At 32.3% G+C, this 26278-nt stretch overlaps 1 protein-coding gene and 1 long non-coding RNA gene across 2 annotated transcripts in view; both read right to left on the bottom strand.

Moving 5' to 3' along the window:
• Window positions 1-831: 831 nt before the first annotated feature.
• Window positions 832-4288, bottom strand: LOC117180158. The gene is made up of 3 exons (XR_004468011.1): window positions 3958-4288; window positions 2317-2525; window positions 832-2209 (listed from the first exon to the last, which is right to left on the bottom strand). It is a non-coding gene; the product is annotated as an uncharacterized LOC117180158 (long non-coding RNA).
• Window positions 4289-4381: 93 nt separating this feature from the next.
• Window positions 4382-26278, bottom strand: part of LOC117180299 — a 36913-nt gene continuing 15016 nt past the window's right edge. Inside the window, exons 2-4 of the mRNA XM_033372718.1 lie at window positions 4946-5099; window positions 4783-4866; window positions 4382-4695 (exon numbers count right to left, since the gene is read on the bottom strand). Coding sequence (XP_033228609.1) covers window positions 4487-4695; window positions 4783-4866; window positions 4946-5015 — 363 coding nt within the window. The 5' untranslated portion in view covers window positions 5016-5099 and the 3' untranslated portion in view covers window positions 4382-4486. The remainder of the gene's footprint in view (window positions 4696-4782; window positions 4867-4945; window positions 5100-26278) is intronic.

The following is a 26278-nucleotide window of genomic DNA, read 5'->3' as shown; positions in this document are numbered from 1 at the left end:
TTTATAAACAAAACTCAAGAGATGTTCCAACACTTTTCTCTTCTTCTAACCCAACTATTGTGTTTAAAAATGATACGAATCTAAGAATGAGGATTTCCATTCGGCTGTCATTGCGTAAATGCGTATCCCGTGTCGCACTGTTTTATCTCTCGAGCAGCTTAGGCACGTGACTAAACTGGGCTCGAATTTCGAACTTACAAAAAATGCAAATAGGCCTTTCTTGCACCCAACCGTTCCCTATTGAAAAATACTATTTCGCATACGATGTTGAATACGAAGTCGTATGCGAAATCGTATACCACGTCGTACATGATATCGTATACGAAGTCGTAATTTGGGATAGTATAAGATGACGTACACGATTTCGTTCACGATGTCGGTTAAATTTGTTAATAAACGATATTTATTTCATGTAAATATTTAATTGATTGCAAACTTGAGGCAATTATAGAACCGGATGACTATACCCCTTTTTCCAGGGTGTGGTTGAATTTCATGCTAAGAAAAAGATGAAATAGTTGTCTACATAACAAAGGCTGAAATTAATAAGCAGCAAATAATAATTTCATTTATAATACATGTGTATCAAAGAAGCAAATTTATTGAGTATCTTCGGGTATGTGAATGTATGTTTACAAATTTTTTTAAAAGGGAAACAAAGAATGCATATTACACTTATCAGATTTCTACTTCACTTTTTTTTGGATAGTACCAATTCCACACAAAATGAGATATCGAGCTGCGGACTTGGGAAAGTTAAAAAAGGGACTACTGATAGTTTATGCTATAATAAATTTTTTGACTACAGAAAAAATTTGTCGGACATTTTTTTGTGATAGTAAGAATGCATTAGTACATAAACGTTCCTTAATCAGTTGTCTTTACTTTCTTAAACTTTCAGGTCGGTATCTCATTTCGTGTAGTATTGGTATGGTCCTAGAAAATTTCGGTAAGGTAGAAATCGGTTAAGTGCCATAGGCCCTTTATAGCAAGAAAACAAACCTAAGGCGGAATTAAATTAATATCCTCATTTTTAAAGCAAGAAAACAATTTTATAAAAATATATTATGAAACATTAAGTCATACTTAAAATATTTTCGAAAAATAGAGACCAGGATAGCATGTGAGAAAAACTTCCACTCTATGTTTGCTTCAAAAAAGTGATTGGAAAAATTGGAACCTCGCTGAATTAAAGTATGAAATCTGCTCTTTAAAATCAGACCAAGAGCACAGTAAAATATGTACTAGTTTTGCAATTGTCATAAAGAATGTGGCCAATTTAAGAAGTACTAAATATGTTATTAGGAACTTTGTCTAATTTTAGAAAGAAAATTTCAGACTTAGGGTTTGAAAAATTTCAATTTTTTATTCAATTTTCTTAAACATGCAAAAGGGGAAAGTTGAGAATCTAAAATTGGTCAAAAACGGAAAATAGGGCGATTTTTCTCATATGTTTTCTCTGTTTATCGAAAATGCTTTGAGTGGGATTCCATCTACGCGTAATTTTGGAAAGGTTTCTAATTGTTTTTTTAAATATTTACTCGATTCCTACCTTATTGATGTTTTTTTCAATAACTTACATCCACATTAATTAGCGTATGAAGTTCTAAATTTGCAAAATCAAATAGAAAGCACTAAGGAACATTTTCATGATCCTAAATGTCTGAAATTATAGAAAGAATTCAACAATTTTTCAAAATTAAAATTTTTTGTAGTTCTGGATATTAGGATCATACAAAACTTAATTAGTGCCATTTAATTAATTTTCCAAATTATCTACTCAATATCTGAATTCGTGTGGATGTAAGTAGTTTCGCAAAAAAATGTCAATAAATTTATAAAGTATTGCTCGGATTAGTATTATAATTGATAAGTATTGATGGATAAGTACTACATGCACAGTAAATGATTACTGTAAACGCAACTGAATTTCCTGCAAATGAGACTGATTTGCTTTTATACAATTATTCCTAAACCGGTGTAACATTTAGCAAAACTTCTAATACAGCAGCAACAGCATCATAAACAATCGGTCTACCCCTTTTACAAACAATAGCTCGCGAGTATCCGATTAGAGTTCCTTTCGAACGCTTCAGTCTTTCTTTGGTATCATATAGTTTATTCGACATATACTTGGAAACTTTCGTCGCTCGAGTTTTTCGCGTCGCTCCCCTGACACCACCATCAGTAACTTTCTTATAAAGTAATTCTGTAAAAATAAAATTTGAGATTTCAGTTTGAAAACAGGAAGTAAACATTTAACTGATTGCTTTTGGCAGACAAAACAGTAAAATGAAAAATGATCGCACTACATACTTTTTACTAAATCGTATTTTGTCGGCGTTATCTCCTTCTTGGATGTATCTTCATGATCATTTACCTTATTAGAATATCTTAAATATTAAATTCTCAGAGTTTCTCAACCCCAAATTACTTCTGCCAAGTCTCGCACGAACCTGGAATCGTTTTTTTCAGCATCGTCTCCCAGGCATCGATATGTACATATATATTTTCCCAAGATGAATCTATTTAAGGCAAACCATTATTTTAATATAGGAATTGAGATCTGTTATAAAATACTATATTATTGTAATCAATTAAACATATTTTTAAGAAAATAAAATGATTTTTTTAAAAAGTGATTACTATGAAATAACGAAAAGGTTTTGGCTGGTAAGTAAAACAGCAAATACATGAGTGCCACATGCAATAAAGAACAGCAAAATTATGTGTATTGTTTTCTATTTGTAATATTTGTAAATTGTTTATTTCAAATTGGAAGACGTTTTTACATTCAGTTATGAAATTCTATGAACAACACAATCTACCATTATTTTGAAATTGTAAAAAAGAAAAAAAGGAAAAGCTTTTTCCGAAGTACCTTTATTTTCAACATTTTGAAGATTTTTTTTCATGTAGATGAATTTAAATTTAGAAAAAAGAAATAAATATTTTGATATAAAGACAGATTGTTATTGCTATTTATAAAATAAATATCTACCTGAAAATAATAACTAAGTAATTGAATAATTTCTGTAATTTGAACTGGTTACAGTTTTAGAATTCTGAATGTTCATGCAAAATGCTGAATTTTCAAGTTTTCCCTTTCATAAGTCTTAATTTAAAATTGTAATTGAAATGGCTGCATTCTGAATAATATAATTAGCCATTTTAAATTATTTTAATTACCATTTTTAATTCAATTCTTGTTAAATAAAAATTGAGGCACCTGACAGTATAACCCCACATACAATTTTTCGCCTGAGAAAGGGAAGAAACCTTCACGTCGCCTTAACCAAAGCGACCAAACAACCCCTCCCCCCAACCCAAATCTTAGGCGGAGTTAGTTAGACGGAAGAATAAATAATGCAATTTTAATATTTATTGTCGAAATACTTTTAATTTTCAACGGTGAAAATGATGGTAAATTTATTTCATGACCTTAAAAAAAATTTGTTTAATCAATTTTAATATTAAATAATAGTTTTTTCGTAGAATAACTAATATAAAATTCTAGAATTTCAGAAAGTTTTACTTTGAAAAATTTCGTTTCCAATTTTTATTTTCCAAATTTTAATCGCTTCGAATTAAAAAATCTGTAAATTAAAAATGTTTAATTTAAAACTTTTTAGTTACAAATAATACAATTGTACGTCCATTGTACTTTAAACGATCAAATTGTCAACATTTTATTCTGAAATTTCTTTATGTTGAGATCTTCTGTTTAAACTTTTTTTAAATTTTAAACACTTTCAATTCCCACTTATTTAATATAAGTCGCTATTATTTAACAAATGGTATCAGTTGAATTCATTTGAATTCTATCCGAGCTATTATTCTTTTTGCTTACTCATAGCGGAAGCTTTCTAATAGGAATAATAAGAAAAAAATGAAATTGATTTAATTCAACGTTCAAAGTATAATGTGGAAACCCCTAAAAAAGGTAGTAATACATACTTTATCGGCATCCGCATTATATTCTTCAATTGGTGAGAGTCTTCTTTGTCCTAAAAAAGACGTTGAATGTCGGCGAATGTCTCTCAAAGGATTCCTGATAAGTTCCAGAGTTGCTACAACTGGAATTGCGTGTCGGCAGAACTTCCCTATTAGTCTCTCTCAGAGGAGTCCTGATCAGTAATTGCTCAATTCCAGAGTTTCTACAACTAGAATCGCGTTTCGGCAGTACTTGTCTATTAGTTTCTTTTGGAGAAGTGCTGATCAGTAATTGCTCAGTTCCAGAGTTTCTGTAACTGGAATCGCGTGTCGACAGAACTTCCCTATTAGTCTCTCTCAGAGGAGTCCTGATCAGTAATTGCTCAATTCCAGAGTTTCTACAACTAGAATCGCGTGTCGGCAGTACTTGTCTATTAGTTTCTTTTGGAGGAGTCCTGATCAGTAATTGCTCAGTTCCAGAGTTTCTGCAACTGGAATCGCGTGTCGGCAGAACTTCCCTATTAGTTTCTCTCAGAGGAGTCCTCATCAGTAATTACTCATTTCCAGAGTTTCCACATCTGGAATCGCGTGTCGGCAGCATTTGATTATTAGTTTCTCTAGAAGGAGCCCAGATCAGTAATTGCTCAGTTCCAGAATTTCTAGAACTAGAATCACGTCTCGGCATCAATTCTCTTGTGGAGGGTGGTGTGTTTTCATGCATTACCCTTGTAGGATTAGATTTAGGTTCTCCAGTACTTCCGTCTGAAGGGTAAGAATTCAGTAAGAAAATAAGATTAGCAAGAAAATAAGAGTAGCAAGAAAAAAAACAATTATTTCAAAAGTGTGTACCATTATCATTGAAATCTGCGAAGACCTCTTTATCATCAATAATGAGCGTACCGTTCGATTGCAATTCTCCCAACTCATCAGTCCCTAATAGTAAGTAAATACATTACAATATAGAAACTTTATTAAATTCATATATTAAGAACAGTTTCAAGTAGCCACATACTACCGTTCTTATCAGATACCATGCATTCATCACTGTTCGGGCAATCAATAATGGTTCTTCGGTTTTTCATTAAATTGAAGTGCCTAGACAGAATTTTTTCGCTTTCATGCTCCTTTGCCTCTTTTGTTGGGAACTCAAGCTTTCTTCTAATAGACTACGAAAGTATGAAAAGTTGTGTAATAAGAATAATAGTAATAAATAGAATAATAAATAACAATAATCAAAAATAGTCACAAACAGTCATCGTAATACAATTTTATTGTAGCCTTGTTCTTTCTGACTCACAATTTTACGAGGGAGACAATATTTACATCTAGATTGTATGCTCTTTAAACAATTATAAAATCTTTGAACTTTTTTAGTAAACTAAAGATTTTTATATACAATAGTCTATTGGGTGACGAGGTTAGGAAGGCAACAATTTCACGAGTGTCAATCGTTGCCTCGACCCGTCATGCATACAATTTTTCATCATACCGATAATCGACATTCGATTTGAGATGCCTGAGAGGCGGGCCGACAATCGAGTTTTCTACCCTAGGCAAGAAAGTGACAGATCTTTATTGCCTAGGGTAGAAAACTCCATTTTCGACCCGCTCCAATCGCATCAAAAGTCGAATTTTCGATTGAGCTTCGATGAAAAAGAACTTTTATAACTCGAAACGTGCTGCTCTATAGCGGAGAATTTCAGAAGCCATCTCTACTAGAACATGTGTGTAAGAAAATTCAGTGTGCCTTAAGTGAGTGATGTGTTGTTTGTCTCGCCCGTTTTTGAAGAACGAGTCGTAGGGTGAAGGACATCCCTGGCCGTACGACTGGTTCTGCAAAAACGCGCTAGACAAAAAACGTAGACTTCCCTGACAAGCTACATAATATAATATTATTTTACGCCTTTGATATCAGCGATTAACCTTTAGAGCGCCGGAAAATCAATATTTTGGCTCACCGGTTTTCAATTTAATTTAAGTTGAATTGATCCTACCCAATCCTTTTTTAACTACCCCATACTCCTTAAATTTACTATTCCAATTTTGTCAAAATGTTGCCTTGTTTCGTTTGCATGATATTATAATTACAAAGAAATACTGCTATAAAATGTTTTGAACGTTACTATTTCAAATAACTGAATATGAATTCATCCCCCCTTACCATTTTTAACTCTTTTTCCCATTTGACCCCTTTTCAGACAACGCAAAGGCTTACTTTTTAGTTTTTAACCCATTAGAAGGTTTTTTTTTTAATTCTCTGTATTTTTTATGTCAGATTTGGATTCAGCGTCAAAAAATTAATCGAAAACGTATATTTGCCCTTTCAAATACAATAAAATTGAATCGCGTCACTGAGGGGGTGAGGCGCCCCTAAAACAACAACAGGACTGGAAAACCAATATAGAAAGCATTGTATATTTTGTACGTGATATTATTTCAAAAAATTTATTCACATTATATGCTAAAGGTACTTCCTCAGGCTTGAAAATTAGCCCATGCATTTACAAATAACAGGATTTTTTCCACAATTATGAATTTTTTGATCTCATATTTTAACCACATAATCTTAGTGGGCAAATGCAATTCCTCAAAGAGGGTTTTTTCGAAAAATGGTCTGGTTCTTGTTTTATTGCAATTAATTGAAAATTTGATGCATTTTGTGCACCTGGGAAGTAGCAACGGCCACCTTGAGTGTACCCATGGTGAAAGAAATTCTGGGCACTCGTTTCCGAATGAAACTAGAGTGTAATTTTTTCGATGATACTTAAAACATCGTAAAAACCCAAGATCGAGCTTAGCATTTGATTGAGTGCCTGTCATGCGTCACTCAACCTTCCTATTGTTAGAGATAAGACCCGGTTGAGAGAAATTATGAATTATTAAAGTTTTAAGGAATTTAATATCAATATTTGGCATTAGATACATTACATAACGACAAGACGATTAAATAAAGAAAGAAGAAAATCGGTTAATCCGTTCAATTTCTGTTGAGAGTTTTCGTAACTTATTCTCTCTTCTCAGATTCTACGACAAAAAATATGGAAGAAAGATGCTGCGTATTCTTGAATCTGAAAAATGTTGAATTGCAAGTTATTTCACTTTAAAGATTACACTTGAAGGCTATGCATTTCGCAGCTTTTTCTTCAGCAACTCGTTTTCCATAATTTTTAACTGAAAAATCGAAATTCCTAATTTTTCTCTCTATTTTTCTTGAATCTTGGTTTCAAATACAGCTGCTTGCTTCATAATAAATGTGATGTTGCTCAGGATTGATGAACTATTTTGTGTCAAACAAGATAGTTACATTTTCAGTCAAAGAGACTAATTAATATCAACTGAAGGGATGAAGCTCAAAACATAAATTTTCAACAAAACAAACCGATATTCAACCAAATAATTGAATATTGAACCAAAAAGATGCTATATTAATCAATATGGTTTGTTCATTGCAAAAAAGACAAATTTTCAAAAAAATAGTGCAAGTTTCTATACTAAAAAAAGGATAAATTTTCAACCGAAAATGGAATAGTAAGATTTTGTGTAAAGAAGATTAATTTTCATTTAAAAAAATACGAATGTGCACAAAAATGTCTACTTTTTCAACAAAATTGTGAAAACTAATTTTTGGAAATTTTCATTCGCCGCAGTCAAAATGAAAAAAAAAAAACAGTCTTAATTGTAACCCTTGAAAATGGAATTATTCTAAAAGAACTTTCGAAATAAAAAGTACGGTTAAATGGAAAATATTTAAAAATTCAGAAATGAACAATGTTTAAAATGTCAATTGGACTGTTAGAAATTCCACAATTTGAATGTTAATTGAAAAGTTCCAAGTTATAAATAGGAAAAATTTTATAATTTAATGCTTACCGTAAAAATTCAGAACTCTAAAATTAAAACCATTCAAAAATGAAGAAATTATTCCATTTTTTAATAGAAATTTTTTTAAATTGAGTTTTCAAGGTCAAACTGGTTGGAAATTTTGTCGAATTCAAAATTTTTCATTTAAAAGTACATACTTTCAATTTCGAACGTTCCTGTACAATAATTTGATTTTCAAGTTCTACAATGTCTACATTGTCTACAATATAGAAAAAATGTTGTCAACGGTGACAATGAAGGTTAATTTATTTGTTAATATTAGACAATTGTCTCTAATCAATGTTTACGGTGAATCATAATGTTTTTTACTTTTTTTAAAAATGAATAATGTAAATAATTTTTAATAAAAGAATGGATCTTCTTGGCAACGAAATTCTTTTTCGATGAATATATTCATCTTTTTATTTGAAAATTAGCTATTTTCTTGATTGTTGAACTCTTGTTAAAATAAATTCAGTTTTGTGAAGATTCGTCTTTTTGGCTTAAAAATATATAAAATTGGGAGGAAATAAAAATGTTTAGTAGCAGGTAAACTGTATTGTTGAAAATTTGTACGTTCGGTTGTTAATTTAACAATTTGGGTAGAAAGTTCAACTATTTAGTTAAAAATAAAACTATTCATTGAAAAAGTACAAATTTTGGTGCTACCCGTGTGGAAAAAGCGCCGCTGAGACCTCTTAGGAAGAGGGCCCCCGGCGGTGGCCCGCATAAATGTTCCACGCGTGGAAATTCTACTAGGGCCCCCTTCGAGGGCTCAGCTCGGTTGCCCTCACGGATAAACGATTCAAATTACAAAGTCAAAAGGCTGAATATTTTTTCGGCACCACAAATTTTAAGGTTTCATGAGTTCAGACTTACAAATAATGCATTTCTGTCAAAAATTGGATGACACTTTTTGAAATTCGAACTCTCACAATAGGAATGTTCCATTGGGGCCCCCGCAGACGTCCCAGCTCGGTTGCCCTCACGGATCAACGATTCAAATTTCAAAGTCCAAAGGGTGAATATTTTTTTGACGCCACAAATTTTATGGTTTCATGAGTTCAGACTTGCAAACAGCGAATTTCTGACAAAAATTCGATAACACTTTTTTAAAATTCGAACTCTGATAATATGGATGTTCCGTAGAGGCCCCCGATGGGGGCCAGTTCGATTGCCCTCACGAATCAACGATTAAAATTTTCAAGTCTGAAGGGAAAATATTTTATATCCTAAAAATGGAGATAAAAAATACGTTTTAAAATATGGTTCATGCATTCTAAAATTTCAAAAAACTATAAATACATCTGTCCCGAAAACAACTTTTTTCCTGCTTTTTTTAAAGAAAAATATGCTAAGCGTAATTCTTTACGAAAAATTTTAAATGTTAATAAAACATTACATTTCCCATCATTGTAAAAAGTTTTAAAGTAGTCTACAAGGTGGAAAAACAAAATATTACGTGAAGAAAAATGGCAATCGATTTAAATTATTTATTTAATTATTATTTTACTGATATTCCGGTTAACGGTTCGTGTATTTTACATTTACAAAACGTCGTATAATAATAATTAACACAGGCCGACAAATTTTAAAGCCGGAGACCAGACCTAACATTTCCGAAGGATTTTGATGCGCTGAATCCGAATCCGAGCTCAAAATTGCTCCTGTACGTTAGGTTTTCAAGATATCCTAACCTAACAGTGCAAAAAACGATTTTTCAGCTATATTTGAGGTTATGTAACCGAACAAGAAAAATCTCTACCACAAAAGCTAATATGGAATTTGAAAGTACTAATCTTCCTCTTTCAAACCTACTTGAATTTACTAGGATATTTTTATTTTTCACCAAAATATTGTAATTTGAAATTTTTTATTTTAGCTTTTCAACCCATTAACGGTAAGGTGTTCAGATTTATACAACGCATTCTCTATTGCTGACGGTACGATATTTTTTCTTCAAATTATTATCTCAGGGGTTATCGAGGGTGCCCTTTCTATTGCCGGTGTGACTTTTTTGTTTTAACCCCTAGAAGATCCAATATGGTGGCCACAATTTAGGGCTTTAAAAAAGAACAAAGGATCCTGCACAAAATATCAACAAAAAAGCGTGCAGTCGTTTGGAACCAAACTTTGCACGTTGATAAAACAAAAGAAGATGGACTGCGCGGAATGCTACTGCGCACTCTGTGTGTATTCTAATGTTCACATTCGCTGTATGTGCGCGCCGTTTTACGGCGCAGACAGTCTTCGATCGCTAGCTGGCTCACTGAGTTGGCGATGCTTTTATGACGTTTTATGTTAGGTGATGAAACTCGTTTTTTGCTACAAATATTTCCGTGTTAGAGATCACGTTTGAGTGGCGGGCTAACGGTTGAATGTGTAGGTAATAAAATTCTTTTTATATTTGAAATCTGTCTAGCGGTTACATTTCGTGTCGATCGTGATTTTTGTATAGTGAGTTTTAGAATTTCCACGTTACTGTTCATTATAAGAAAAATAGTGAGTTCAAGAACTCCTTGCGCTAAAAAAGTTAATACGTTTTGTCACGTTTGTGGAAAGTATGAAACGGAGAAATACCGTCGATCAATTAATGATTCGATAAAAACGTCATACTTCAACTTTTATGGGATTTCAATGAAAATTTTGGATAAACCATGGTACCAACCTCAATTCTTCATGTTTGTAGATTAAATTTGTCAAATTGGGAAGATGAAAGTACCAAGACGCAGACTGTTATCAACCACCTGTTTGGCGTGAGCCCAACGATCATGATACTGATTGTTACTTTTGCTTATGCAAAACAGGAGGTTTTTCTAAAAAGTATTTGGAGAAGATCGTTTACCCTGATGTAAAAAGTGTTACACCAGCCAAGATTGGTATTAGAAATCACTCTGAAAACAAAAATGACCGATCAACTCACGAATTAATGGATACTGACGATCCTATTGCAACTCAAGATTCTTTTTGGAAAGAATCAGATGATGAAAGTCCTAAATTTTTTGACCAAGACGGATTAAACGATTTTATACGTGACCTTGATCTTCCAAAAGATAAAGCTCAGCTTTGCGCTTCAAGACTCAAAGAGAGGAAACTATTGTTACCTATCACTAAAGTAACTGTATACAGAAATAGAGAAGAAAAGTTTATCAAGTACTTTTAAAAGGACAGTGGGATTGTGTATTGTAATGATATCGAAGGACTCATTAATTTATATAAAATGAACTTATATACGCCAGAGGATTGACGTCTTTTCATAGAATCGTCTAGAGAAAGTCTGAAAGCAGTACTATTACATAATGGAAATAAGTACGCTGCAATTCCAGTAGGTCACTCAACTACACTGAAAGAATCTTATGATACTTTCCAATTACTCCTGATAAAAATGAAATATAATGTCCAGAATTGGCTTAATTGTGGTGACTTCAAAATAGTAAATCTTATAATAGGTTTACAATCAGGAAACATTAAATACCCTTGTTTTCTTTGCCTTTGGGACAGTCGTGCAAGGGATGAACATTGGATAACGGAGAAATGGCAAGACAGATTAGAGTGGACAGTTGGTCAGTACAATGTTGTTTATGAAAGTCTTGTTGACAGAAACAATTATTGCTACCACTTCATATAAAACTAGGGTTAATGAAGCAATTTGTGAAAGCCCTAAATGCCGAAGGAGAATGTTTCAATTATATCAGATCTACATTTCCGCATTTAAGTGATGCCAAAGTTAAGGAAGGTATTTTTGTTGGGCCTGATATAAGAAAACTTACCAAAGATGATGACTTCATTAAAACCATGACATTTATTAAAAAGGATGCATGGTTGAGTTTCAAAGATGTTGTACAGAAATTTTTAGGGAATCATCGAGATCCAAGCTTAGAACTATTGTATGTAGTATGTTAAAGAATTTTAAAAGATTAGGTTGTTTAATGAGTATGAAATTACATTTTCTCAAATCTCATTTGGATTATTTCCCAGAAAATGTTGGAGGATTCAGTGAAGAAATGGGCGAACGCTTTCATCAAGACTTTCACCAAAAAGAGCGACATTATCAAGGTCGGTGCAATGTAAGAATAATGGCCGACTATTTCTGGTCTTTGCAAAGAAATGATAATGACCCTACTAGTCATAAACGAAAATCTCTTCAACGATCGTTTGACATGTAGCGCGAACGTTTCCATAAGAAAACCAGCAATTAGTTTTAGCTTCTTTAGACATACAATCATAAGTCTTGCCTTCACTGGCTGGTCAATCGTAAGTCTTGCCTTGACTAGGTGGACAATTCAAAGTCTTGTCTTGACTGACTACGCGGTTCAAAGTCTTGCATTGACTGGCTGGGCGATACAAAGTCTTGCCTTTATTGGCTGGGCAATTCAAAGTCTTTCCTTGATTGGCTGGGCAATCTAAAGTCTTGCCTTAATTGGCTGGAAAATGTTAAGTACTTCCTTGCGTAGCTGGACAATCCCAAGTCTTGCCTTAACTGAATGGGCATTCTTAAGTCTTGTCTTGACTGGCTGGACGATTCAAAGTCTTGTCTTGACTGGCTGGATGATAAAATGTCTTGCATTTATTGGCTGGGAAATCCAAAGGCTTGCCATAATTGGCTGAGCAATATAAATTCTTGCCATAATTTGCTGGAAAATATTAAATACTTTCTTGCTTAGCTGGACAATCCCAAGTCCAGCCTTAAGTGGCTGGAAATTATTGAGTCGAGCCTTAATAAACTGGAAAATCCTAAGTAAATTTACAATATTAAATGAATCATAAGAGTAAAATTTTTTTTTAAAGCCCTAACTATTTTCCATATTCGCTCTTCTAGGAGTTATGACAAAAAACTGAGATAATCGAAAAGCAACCCCCGAAAATCCCTCAGATAACCTTTTCAAGGGACAATGGCATACCATCTCGGTATTAATACGTTAATATGCTAGATTGAAAATTTTAATTTCAAGGTTAGCCCACTTGTAGCGTGGAATTCAATTATTTCACGAAATGTAAACGACTAAACTCGCTGCTCCCAGGGTTACGTGGGTTAGCCTGCTTATGATTCGGTAGGGGTGATTTCTGGGTTTTGGTGGATTAGCAGCTAGGTGCGTTAAACCACTTGTGGCATGGAACTTCATTATGCCAAGAAAAATATGCCACTAAACTCATTGTTCCCAGAGTCAGGTGGGTTAGCATGCTTGTGGCTTGTTAGAGTGGTTTCTACCCCTAGGAAACGGTTTCCGTAGAAATGAAAAGTCACGAGTTCCATATTTTTGATTGTTTTATCAATGTGCAAAGTTTGGTTCCAAACGACTGTACGCTTTTTCAGGTCAGGTGATTTTCCAATTAAGCTATTAGAGCGTTCAGAATAAGAACTCTTAATTCAATAACATAACGCTAATTTTTAGCTAGGTGTTAATGGTACAAGTAATTATTAAAAATTTTTTTTTAAATTTATCTGCTATATCATCAGAGATTGTCCTCACCGACAGTAGAGCAACTCTTTAAATCATGAATGCAGAAAATCTACACAATATCGATCATGTTAAGAATCTTTAAAAACAGAAAATGCTTAACGTCTTAATAAGACTAGATGGAAAATAATATTTTTAAATTAAAATTTTATCTTGAAAAAAAGATTCTGCTCCATCTTCACTCGACTGGGAATCAAACCACAAAACTTCTGATTTCCGGTCAGGTGCTTTTCCAATTAAACTATTAGAGGGATCAGAATAAGAATTCTTAATTCAAGAACATAACGCTAATTTTTAGCTAGGTGTTAATGATACAAGTAATTATCAAAAACAGATTTTTTTAAATTTATATGCTATATCATCAGAGATTGTACCCTACCGACAGTAGATCAACCCTCCAAACCGTGGAGGCTGAAAACCTACACAATATCGATCAAGTTAAGAATCTACAACAACAGAAAATGCTTAACGTCGTAATAATACTAGATGGAAAATAATATTTTTAAATTAAAATTATTTCTTGAAAAAAAGATCCTACTCCATCTTTAATCCATTGGGAATCGAACCACAAAACTTTTGATTTCCGGTCAAGTGCTTTTCTAATTAAGCTATTAGAGGGATCAGAATAAGAACTCTCAATTCAAGAACATAACGCTAACTTTTAGCTAGGTGTTAATGGTACAAGCAATTATTCAAAAAAAATTTTTTTTCAATTTATCTGCTATTTCATCAGAGATTGCACCTTACCGACAGTAGATCAACCCTCCAAACCGTGGAGGCAGAAAACCTACACAAAATCGATCAAGTTACGAATCTTCAATAACAGAAAATGCTTAACGTCTTAATAACACTAGATGGAAAATAATATTTTTAAATTAAAATTATTTCTGGAAAAAAGATCCTACTCCATCTTCACTCCATTGGGAATCGAACCACAAAACTACTGATTTCCTGTCAGTTGCTTTTCCAATTAAGCTATTAGAGGAATCAGAATAAGAACTCTTAGTTCAAGAACATAACGCTAATTTTTAGCTAGGTCTTAATGGTACAAGTAATTATTAAAAATTTTTTAAAAATATATCTGCTATATCATCAGAGATTATACCTTACCCACAGTAGATCATCCCTCCGAACCATAAAGGCAGAAAATCTACACAATACCGATCATGTTAAGAATCTTCAATAACAGAAAATGCTTTAGGTCTTAATAAGACTAGATGGAAAATAATATTTTTAAATTAAAATTAGTTCTGGAAGAAAAGATCCAACTCCATCTTCACTGTATTAGGAATCGAACTAAAAATCTTCTGATTTCCGTTGAGGTGCATTTCCAATTAAGCTAGTAGAGGGATCAGAATAAGAACTCTTAGTTCAAGATCATAACGCTAATTTTTAGCTAGGTGTTAGTGGTACAAGTAATTATTAAAAATTTTTTTAAAATATATCTGCTATATCATCAGAGATTATACCTTACCCACAGTAGATCATCCCTCCGAACCATAAAGGCAGAAAATCTACACAATACCGATCATGTTAAGAATCTTCAATAACAGAAAATGCTTTAGGTCTTAATAAGACTAGATGGAAAATAATATTTTTAAATTAAAATTAGTTCTGGAAGAAAAGATCCAACTCCATCTTCACTGTATTAGGAATCGAACTAAAAATCTTCTGATTTCCGTTGAGGTGCATTTCCAATTAAGCTAGTAGAGGGATCAGAATAAGAACTCTTAGTTCAAGATCATAACGCTAATTTTTAGCTAGGTGTTAGTGGTACATGTAATTATTAAGAATTTTTTTTTAACTTATCTGCTATATCATCAGAGATTGTACCATACAGACAGTGGATCAACCCTCCAAACCATGAAGGCAGAAAATCTACACGATATCGATCAAGTTAAGGATCTTCAATAACAGAAAATGCTTAACGTCTTAAGAAGACTAGATGGAAAATAATATTTTTAAATTCAAATTATTTCTTGAAAAAAAGATCCTACTTCATCTCCACTCTATTGGGAATCGAACCACAAAACTTCTGATCTTCTGTCAAGTGCTGTTCCAATTAGGCTATTAGAGGATTCAGAATAAGAACTCTTAATTCAAGAACATAACGATAGTTTTTAGCTAGGTGTTAGTGGTACAAGTAATTATTAAGAATTTTTTATTAACTTATCTGCTATATCGTGAGAGATTGTACCTTACCGACAGTAGATCATCCCTCCAAACCAAGAAGGCAGAATATTTACACAATATCGATGAAGTTAAGAACCTTCAATAACTGAAAATGCTTAACGTCTTAATAAGACTAGTTGGAAAATATTATTTTTAAATTAAAATTATTTCTGCAAAAATGATCCTACTCCATCTTCACTCTATTAGGAATCGAACCAGAAAACTTCTGATTTCCGGTCAGGTGCTTTTCCTGTTAAGCTAGTAGATGGATCAGAATAAGAACTCTTAGTTCAAGAACATAACGCTAATTTTTAGCTAGGTGTTAATGGTACAAGTAATGATTAAAAAAATTTTTTAATCGATCTGCTATACCATCAGAGATTATACCTTACACAGAGTAGATCATCCCTCCGAACCATAAAGGCAGAAAATCTACACAATATCGATCAAGTTAAGAATCTTCAATAACAGAAAATGCTTAATGTCTTAATAAGATTAGATGGAAAATAATGTTTTTAAATTAAAATTATTTCTTGAAAAAAAGATCCTACTCCATCTTCACTCCATTGGGAATCGAACCACAAATCTTCTGATTTTCTGTCGAGTGCTTTTCTAACTAAGATATTATAGGGATCGGAATAAGAATTCTTTGTTCAAGAACATAGCGTTAAATTTTATCTAGGTGTTAGTGGTACAAGTAATTATTCAGAATTTTTTTTTTAACTTATCTGCTATATCGTCAGAGATTGTACCTTACCGACAGTAGATCATCCGTTCAAACCATGAATGCAGAAATTCTACACAATATCGAAAGAGTTAATGATCTTCAATAACAGAAAATGCTTAACGTCTTATTAAGGCTAGATGGAAAATAATATTTTTAAATTAACCACAAAACTTCTGATTTCCGGTGAGGTGCTTTTCCAATTAAGCTATTAGAGGGTTCAGAAGAAGAACACTTAATTCAAGAAAATAACGCTAATTTTTAGCTAGGTGTTAATGGCACAAGCAATAATTTAATTTTTTTTTAATTTATCTGCTATATCATCTGAGAATGTACCTTACAGACAGTAGATCATCCCTCCAAGCTATTAAGGCACAAAATCCACACAATATCGATCAAGTTAAGAATCTTCAATAACAGAAAATGCTGAACGTCTTAATAATATTAGATGCAAAATAACATTTTTAAATTAAAATTATTTCTTGAAAAAAAGAACCTACTCCATCCTCACTCCCTGAGGAATCAAACCACAAAACTTCTGATTGCCGGTCATGTGCTTTTCCAGTTAAGCTAGTAGAGGGATCAGAATAAGTACTCTTAGTTCAAGAACATAAAGCTAATTTTTAGCTAGGTGTTAGTGGTACAAGTAATTATTAGGAATTTTTTCTTAACTTATCTGCTATATCATCATAGATTGTACCTTGCCGACAGTAGATTATCCCTTCAAACCATAAAGGCAGAAAATTTACACAATATCCACCAAGTTAAAATTCTTCAATAACAGAAAATGCTTAAAGTCTTAATAAGACTAGATGGAAAATAATATTTTTAAATTAAAATTATGTCCTGAAAAAAAGACCCTACTCCATCTTCACTCCATTGGGAATCGAACCACAAATCTTCTGTTTTTCTGTCGAGTGCCTTTCTAACTAAGCTATTATGGGGATCAGAATAAGAACTCTTAGTTCAAGAACATAACGCCAATTTTTAGCTAGGTGTTAATAGTACCAGTATTCATAAAAAATTTTTTTTTTTATTTATCTGCTATATCATCAGAGATTGTACCTTACAGACAGTGGTTCAACTTTCCAAAATATGAAGGCAGAAAATCTACACAATATCGATCAAGTTAAGGATCTTCAATAACAGAAAATGCTCAACGTCTTAATAACATTAGATGGAAAATAATATTTTTAATTAAAATTATTTCTGAAAGAAAAGATATTTCTTTGAAAAAATATCCTACTCCATATTCACTGGATTGGGAATCGAACCGCAAAACTCCTGATTTCCGGTCAGGTGCTTTCCCAATTAAGCTATTAAAGGGATCAGAATAAGAACTCTTAGTTCAAGAAGATAACGCTAATTTTTATCTAGGTGTTAATGGTACAAGTAGTTATTAAGAATTTTTTTTTTGACTTATCTGCTATATCACTAGAGATTGTACCGTACCAACAGTAGATCATCCCTCCAAACCATGAATGCAGAAAATCTACACAATATCGATCAAGTTAAAAATCTTCAATAACAGAATATGCTTAACGTCTTAGTAAGACTAGATGGAAATTAATATTATTAAATTAAAATTATTTCTTTGAAAAAAGATCCTACTCCATCTTCACTTCATTGGGAATCGAACCAAAAATCTTCTGTTTTCCGGTCAGGTGCTTTTCCAATTAAGCTGGTAGAGGGATCAGAATAAGAACTCTTAGTTCCAGAACATAACGCTAATTTTTATCTAGGTGTTAATGGTACAAGTAAGTATTAAGAATTTTTTTTTGACATATCTGCTATATCATCGGAGATTGTACCTTACCGACAGTACATCATCCCTCCAAACCATGAATGCAGAAAATCTGCACAATATCGATCAAGTTAAAAATCTGCAATAACAGAAAATGCTTAACGTCTTAATAGGACTAGATGGAAAATAATATTTTTATATTAAAATTATTTCTGGAAAAAAAGATCCTACTCCATCTTCACTCCATTGGGAATCGAAACACAAATCTTCTGTTTTCCGGTCAGGTGCTTTTCCAGTTAAGCTAGTAGTGGGATCAGAATAAGAACTCTTAATTCAAGAACATATCGCTCATTGTTAGTCAGGTGTTAATGGTACAAGAAATTATTAAAAAAATTTTTTTTTTAATTTATCTGCTATTTCCTCAGAGATTGTACCTCACCGACAGTAGATACACCCTCCAAACCATGAAGGCAGAAAATCTGCACAATATCGATCAAGTTAAAAATCTGCAATAACAGAAAATGCTTAACGCCTTAATAAGACTAGATGGAACATAATATTTTTATATTAAAATTATTCCTGGAAAAAAAGATCCTACTCCATCTTCACATAACGCTAATTTTTAGCTAGGTGTTAATGGTACAAGTAATTATTAAAAAAACCTCTTTTTTAAATTTATCTGCTATATCATCAGAGATTGTACCATACAGACAGTGGATCAAACCTCCAAACCATGAAGGCAGAAAATCTACACAATATCGATCAAGTTAAGGATCTTCAATAACTGAAAATGCTTAACGTCTTAATAAGACTAGATGGAAAAGTAATATTTTTAAATTAAAATTATTTCTGTAAAGAAAGATCCTACTCTATCTCCACTCCATTGGGAATCGAGCCACAAAACTTCTGGTTTCCGGTCAGGTGCTTTTCCAGTTAAGCTAGTAGAGGGATCAGAATAAGAACTCTTAGTTCAAGAACATAACGCTAATTTTTAACTAGGTGTTAACGGTACAAGTAATTATTAAATTTCTTTTAATTTATCTGCTATACCATCAGAGAATGTACCTTACCGACAGTAGATCATCCCTCCAAGCCATTAAGGCAGAAAATCTACGCAATATCGATCAAGTTAAGAATCTTCAATAACAGAAAATGCTTAACGTCTTAATAAGACTAGATGGAAAATAATATTTTTAAATTAAAATTATTTCTGGAAAAAAAGATCCTACTACATCTTCAATCCATTGGGAACCGAACGACAAAGCTTCTGATTTCCGGTCAGGTGCTTTTCCAGTTAAGCTAGTAGAGGGATCAGAATAAGAACTCTTAGTTCAAGAACATAACGCTAATTTTTAGCTAGGTGTTAACGGTACAAGTAATTATTAAATTGCTTTTAATTTATCTGCTATACCATCAGAGATTGTACCTTACCGACAGTAGATCAAGCCTTCAAACCATGAAGACAGAAAATCTACAGAATATCGATGAAGAATCTTCAATAACGGAAAATGCTTAACCTCTTAATAAGACTAGATGGAAAATAATATTTTTAAATTGAAATTATTTCTTGAAAAAAAGATCCTACTTCATCTCCACTCTATTGGGAATCGAACGAGAAAACTTGTGATCTTCTGTCAGGTGCTGTTCCAATTAGGCTATTAGAGGGATCAGAATATGAACTCTTAATTCAAGAACATAACGCTAATTTTTAGCTAGGTGTTAATAGCACAAGTAATAATTTAATTTTCTTTTAAATTTATCTGCTATATCATCAGAGAATGTACGTTACCGACAGTAGATCATCCCTCCAAGCCATTAACGCAGAAAATCTACACAATATCGATCCAGTGAAGAATCTTCAATAACAGAAAATGCTTAACGTCTTAATAAGACTAGTTGGAAAATAATATTTTGAAATTAAAATTATTTCTTGAAAAAAAGATCCTACTCCATCTTCACTCCATTGGGAATCGAACCACGGAAATTCTGATTGCCGGTCAGGTGCTTTTCCAATTAAGTTATTAGAGGGATCAGAATGAGAACTCTTAATTCAAGAACATGACGCCAATTTTTAGCTAGGTGTTAATGCTACAAGTGATTATTAAAAATTTTTTTTTAACTTATTTGCTATATCATCACAGATTTTACCTTACCGACAGTAGATCAACCCTCCAAGCCATGAAGGCAGAAAATCTACACAATATCGATCAAGTAAAGAATCTTCAATAACAGAAAATGCTTAACGTCTTAATAAGACTAGTTGGAAAATAATATTTTTAATTAAAATCATTTCTTGGAAAAAAGATCCTACACCATCTTCTCTTCTTTGGGAATCGGACCACAAAACTTCTGATTTCAGGTCAGGTTCTTTTCCAATTAAGCTATTAGAGGGATCAGAATAAGAACTCTTAATTCAAGAAAATAACGCTAATTCTTAGCTTGGTGTTAATAGCAGAAGTAATTATTTAAAACCTTTTTTTTTCAATTTATCTGCTATATCATCAGAGATATTTCCTGACCTACAGTAGATAAACCCTCCAAACCGTGTAAGCAGAAAATCTACACAATATCGATCAAGTTAAGGATCTTGAATAACAGAAAATGCTTAACGTCTGAATAAGACTATACGGAAAATAATATTTTTAAATTAAAATTATTTCTTGAAAAAAAGATCGTAATCCATCTTCACTCCATTGGGAATCGAACCACAAAACTTCTGATTTACGGTCAGGTGCTTTTCCAATTAAGCATTTAGAGGGATCAGAATAAGAACTCGTGGTTCAAGAACATAACGCTAATTTTTAGCTAGGTGTTGATGGTACAAGTAATTATTTAAGAGTTTTTTTTCAATTTATCTGCTATATTATCAGAGATTGTACCTTGCCGACAGTAGATCATCCCTCCAAAGCATGAAGGCAGAAAATCTACACAATATCGATCAAGTTAAGAATCTTCAATAACAGAAAATGCTGAACGTCTTAATAAGACTAGGTGGAAAATAATATTTTTAAATTAAATTTATTTCTTGAAAAAAAGATCCTACTCCAGCTTCACTCTATTGGGAATCGGTCCACAAAACTTCTGATTTCCGGTGTGGTGCTTTTCCAATTAAGCTACTAGAGGGATCAGAATAATAACTCCTAGTTCAAGAACATAACGCTAATTTTTAGCTTGGTGTTGATTGTACAAGTCATTATTTAAGATTTTTTTTCAATTTATCTGCTATGCCATCAGGGATTGTACCTTACCGACAGTAGATCAACCCTCCAAACCATGAAGGCAGAAAATCTACACAATATCGTTCCAGATAAGAATCTTCAATAACAGAAAATGCTTAACGTTTTAATAAGACTAGATGGAAAATAATATTTTTAAATTAAAATTATTTCTTGAAAAAAAGATCCTACTCCATCTTCACTCCATTGGGAATCGAACCACAAAAATTCTGATTGCCGGTCAGGTGCTTTCCCAATTAAGTTATTAGAGGGATCAGAATGAGAACTCTTAATTCAAGAACATGGCGCTAATTTTTGGCTAGGTGTTAATGCTACAAGTGATTATTAAAATTTTTTAAAAAATTTATTTGCTATATCATCAGAGATTGTACCTTACCGACAGTAGATCAACCCTACAAACCGTGAAGGCAGATACTCTACACAATATCGATTAAGTTAAGAATCTTCAATAACAGAAAATTCTTAACGTCTGAATAAGACTGTATGGAAAATAATATTTTTAAATTAAAATTATTTCTTGAAAAAAAGATCGTAATCCATCTTCACTCCATTGGGAATCGAACCACAAAACTTGTGATTTACTGTGTCGTGCTTTTCCAATTAAGCTACTAGAGGGATCAGAATAATAACTCCTAGTTCAAGAACATATCGCTAATTTTTAGCTAGGTGTTGATGGTACAAGTAATTATTTAAAATTTTTTTTTCAATTTATCTGCTATATCATCAGGGATTGTACCTTAAGGACAGTAGATCATCCCTCCAAACCATGAATGCAGAAAATTTACACAATATCGATCCAGATAAGTTTAATCAATAACAGAAAATGCTTAACGTTTCAATAAGACTAGATGGAAAATAATATTTTTAAATTAAAATTATTTCTTGAAAAAAAGATCCTACTCCATCTTCACTCCATTGGGAATCGAACCACAAAAATTCAGATTGCCGGTCAGGTGCTTTTCCAATTGAGTTATTAGAGGGATCAGAATGAGAACTCTTAATTCAAGAACATGAGGCTAATTTTTAGCTAGGTGTTAATGCTACCAGATATTATTAAAATTTTTTTTTTTATTTGCTATATCATCAGAGATTGTACCTTACCGACAGTAGATCAACCCTCCAAACCGTGAAGGCAGAAAATCTACACAATATCGATCAAGTAAAGAATCTTCAATAACAGAAAATGCTTAACGTCTTGATAAGACTAGTTGGAAAATAATATTTTTAATTAAAATCATTTATTGGAAAAAAGATCCTACACCATCTTCTCTCCTTTGGGAATCGGACCACAAAACTTCTGATTTCAGGTCAGGTGCTTTTCCAATCAAGCTGTTAGAGGGATCAGAATAAGAACTCTTAATTCAAGAAAATAACGCTAATTCTTAGCTTGGTGTTAATAGCAGAAGTAATTGTTTAAAAACTTTTTTTTCAATTTATCTGCTATATCATCAGAGATTGTTCCTTACCGACAGTAGATAAACCCTCCAAACCGTGTAAGCAGGAAATCTACACAATATCGATCAAGTTAAGAACCTTCAATAACAGAAAATTCTTAACGTCTTAATAAGACTAGATAGAAAATAATATTTTTAAACTAAAATTATTTCTGGAAAAAAAGATCCTACTCCATCTTCACTGCATTGGGAATCGAACCACAAAACTTCTGAATTCCGGTCAGGTGTTTTTCCAATTAAGCTATTAGAGGGATCAGAATAAGAACTCTTAGTTCAAGAACATAACGCTAATTTTTAGCTAGGTGTTAATGGTAAAAGTAATTATTAAAAAAAATTTTTTTTTCAAATTTATCTGCTATTTCATCAGAGATTGTACCTTACCAACAGTAGATCAACCCTGCAGGCCATGAAGGTAGAAAATCTACACAATATCGATCAAGTTAAGAATCTTCAATGACAGAAAATGCTTAACGTCTTAATAAGACTAGATGGAAAATAATATTTTTAAATTAAAGTTATTTCTTGAAAAAAAGATCCTACTCCATCTTAACTCCATTGGGAATCGAACCACAAAACTTGTGATTTCCGGTCAGGTGCTTTTCCAATTAAGCTATTAGAGGGATTAGAATAAGAATTCTTTATTCAAGAACCTAACGCTAATTTTTTGCTAGGTGTTCATGGTACAAGTAATTATTTAAGATTTTTTGTTTTAATTTATCTGCTATATCATCAGAGATTGTACCTTACGGACAGTAGATCATCCCTCCAAACCATGAATGCAGAAAATTTACACAATATCGATCCAGATAAGGGTATTCAATAACATAAAATGCTTAACGTCTCAATAAGACTAGATGGAAAATAATATTTTTAAATTAAAGTTATTTCTGGAAAAAAAGATCCTACTCCATCTTCACTCCACTGGGAATCGAACCACAAAACTTCAGATTTCCGGTCAGGTGCTTTTCCAATTAAGCTATTAGAGGGATCAGAATAAGAATTCTTCATTCAAGAACATAACTCTAATTTTTAGCTAGGTGTTAATGGTACAAATAAGTATTAAAATTTTTTTTTTTTAATTGCATCTGCTATAGCATTAGAGATTGTACCTTACCGACAGTCGATCAACCCTCCAAACCATGAAGGCATAAAATCTACACAATATCGATGAAGTTAAGAATCTTCAATAACAGAAAATGCTTAACGTCTTAATAAGGCTAAATGGAAAATAATATTTTTAAATTAAAATTATTTCTGGAATAAAAGATCCTACTCCATCTTCATAAGTCATGAAAGCACGCACGTCTAACGCAAATAACGTCAAAGTCAGCATGTCTTAATTCGAGTTAGAGTATGTAACTGGGTGTAGTGCGTGCTATGAAAGAAATTAACGTACAATAACAAAAATTCGCTGCAGAGAACGTGCATATCACATGAAATCGTCATGCAATGTTTTCGTTATTTGAGAGTGAATAGCCCCTCGTGTATGGCTTTTTCTGTTCGCTGATGAACTCTCTAGAAATGTTTTGGTATTTTTATATTTACAAAAATGTATTTATGATAAATATTGTCGGTGAAATTAATGATTGTATAATTCCTTGAATAAAATATAAGCTGAAACGTACCACAGAGATTCGCAGAGAATCCCTCAAAGAATAAAATTAAGTGAGAAAAAAATTATAGAAGTCGGAGCTTTTTCTTTAAATTTAGAAATTATTATCAACAACGTTCATTTTTTTACTTGAAATACATTCTGTACATAGTTCTTTATTGCGTCAAATTGGAAGTCTGAGAAATTGAACAATTCTGGCCCTACTAGCGTTTGGCACTACACTATGTACTATGATAGAACTATGCCTTCAAAATGAAAATATTCTCAACCAAATGACAAGGTTATTTTGTATTTGTATCGTAATCTGTTCATTTCCAATGTCACTCATAGATAAAGGACTGCAGTGCAGAACGAATAACACTCTCGAATAACGAAAACATTGCATGACCATCTCATTTAATGTTTACTTTTTCTGCAGTGCATTTTCGTTACTGGACGTTGATTTCTTTCTTAGCACGCACTACACCCAGTAGTCTACTCTCGCCGTTCTTTGCGTTAGACGTGCGTTAGTCAACGTTGACTGCACTAACCGACGTTAAACGACGCTCTTCGAGAACCGAGGCACAGTGGATGGGAGAAAATGTACTTTTTTCTTCAAAAAATCCCCTAGCTTTCACTTGTGGCCTCATCTTCAAATTTGTTTCCATAATGAAAGTGCATTAAAATTTCAAGAAACTACACCTCGAAATTTCTGTTTGCTTCTTTTATTTATTTATAATCATTTTACTCGAAGTATAAAAGAGTGAGATTTTTCCTCAGTTGTGATTATTGTTCACTGATTGTATAAACAAATTCTAAGTATTATAAAAAATATCATTGTTTAAATCATAATTTTTTTCAATGATTCAAAAATCACCTAGAGATATGAATGAGAGGCCTTCAACGATAACCATAGTTTTTTTTTGGGACGATTAGTTCGTTTTAGCTATAATTCCCAATTTTAAAAACCATTTCCTATGGATGTTTCGAGTCAAAGTGGAGGGGGTAAAAACAATGTTTAAATTGGAATTTTTGCATTTTGAAAAATTGATTTTCATACTAAAATATTTCATATAACATGACTAGTTGTCAGTTAGTTGGAATTGTTGTTCACTAATTGTTTCAAAAAATTCTAAATCTTATATAAAATATCATGGTGTAATAACAATTTTTTTTCAATGATACAAAAATCAAATAGAGATATGGATGAGAGGCCTTCATCGATACCTTCAGTTATTTTCTGGGACAATTGGTTCGTTCTAGCTAGATTCCCCAATTTTAAAAATCATTTCCAATGGAATTTTCCAGTCAGAGTGGAGAGGGTAAAAACAATGTTTAAATTGGAATTTTTGCACTTTGAAAAATTGATTTGCATACTAAAATATTTCATATAACATGACTAGTTGTCAGTTAGTTGTAATTGTTGTTCACTGACTGTTTAAACAGATTGTAAATATTATAAACTATAGCTTTGTTTAAATAATAATTTTTTTCCAATGATTAAAAAATCACCTAGAGACATGAATGAGAAGCCTTCAACGATACCATCAGTTTTTTTCTGGAACAATTAGTTCGTTCTTGCTATTGTTCCCAATTTTAAAAATCATCTTCAATGGATTTTTCGAGTAAGAGTGGAGGGGGTATGAACAATGTTTAAATTGGAATTTTTGCATTTTGTAAAATTTATTTCTATTCTAAAATATTCCATATTAGATATCTAGTTGTCAGTTAGTTGTAATTGTTGTTCACTATTGTTTAAACAAATTGTAATTATTAAAAACGATATAATTGTTTAAATAATAATTTTTTCAATGATTCGAAAATCACCTGGAGATATGGACGAGAGGCACTCAACGATACCTTCAGTTATTTCCTGGGACAATTAGTTCGTTCTAGCTATAGTTCACAATTTTAAAAATCATTTTTAATGGATTTTTCGAGACAGAGGCGAGGGGGTAAAAAACAATGTTAAAATTGGCATTTTTGCATTTTGACAAAATTTTTTCCATTCTAAAATATTCCATACTAGATATCTAGTTGTCAGTTAGTTGCAATTGTTGTTCACTGATTGTTTAAACAAATTATAATTATTATATACAATATC

This window comes from Belonocnema kinseyi, chromosome 9, assembly GCF_010883055.1.
Source record: "Belonocnema kinseyi isolate 2016_QV_RU_SX_M_011 chromosome 9, B_treatae_v1, whole genome shotgun sequence".
Classification (NCBI taxonomy): Eukaryota; Metazoa; Arthropoda; class Insecta; order Hymenoptera; family Cynipidae; genus Belonocnema; species Belonocnema kinseyi.
This window is presented reverse-complemented; position numbering and strand designations above follow the sequence as displayed.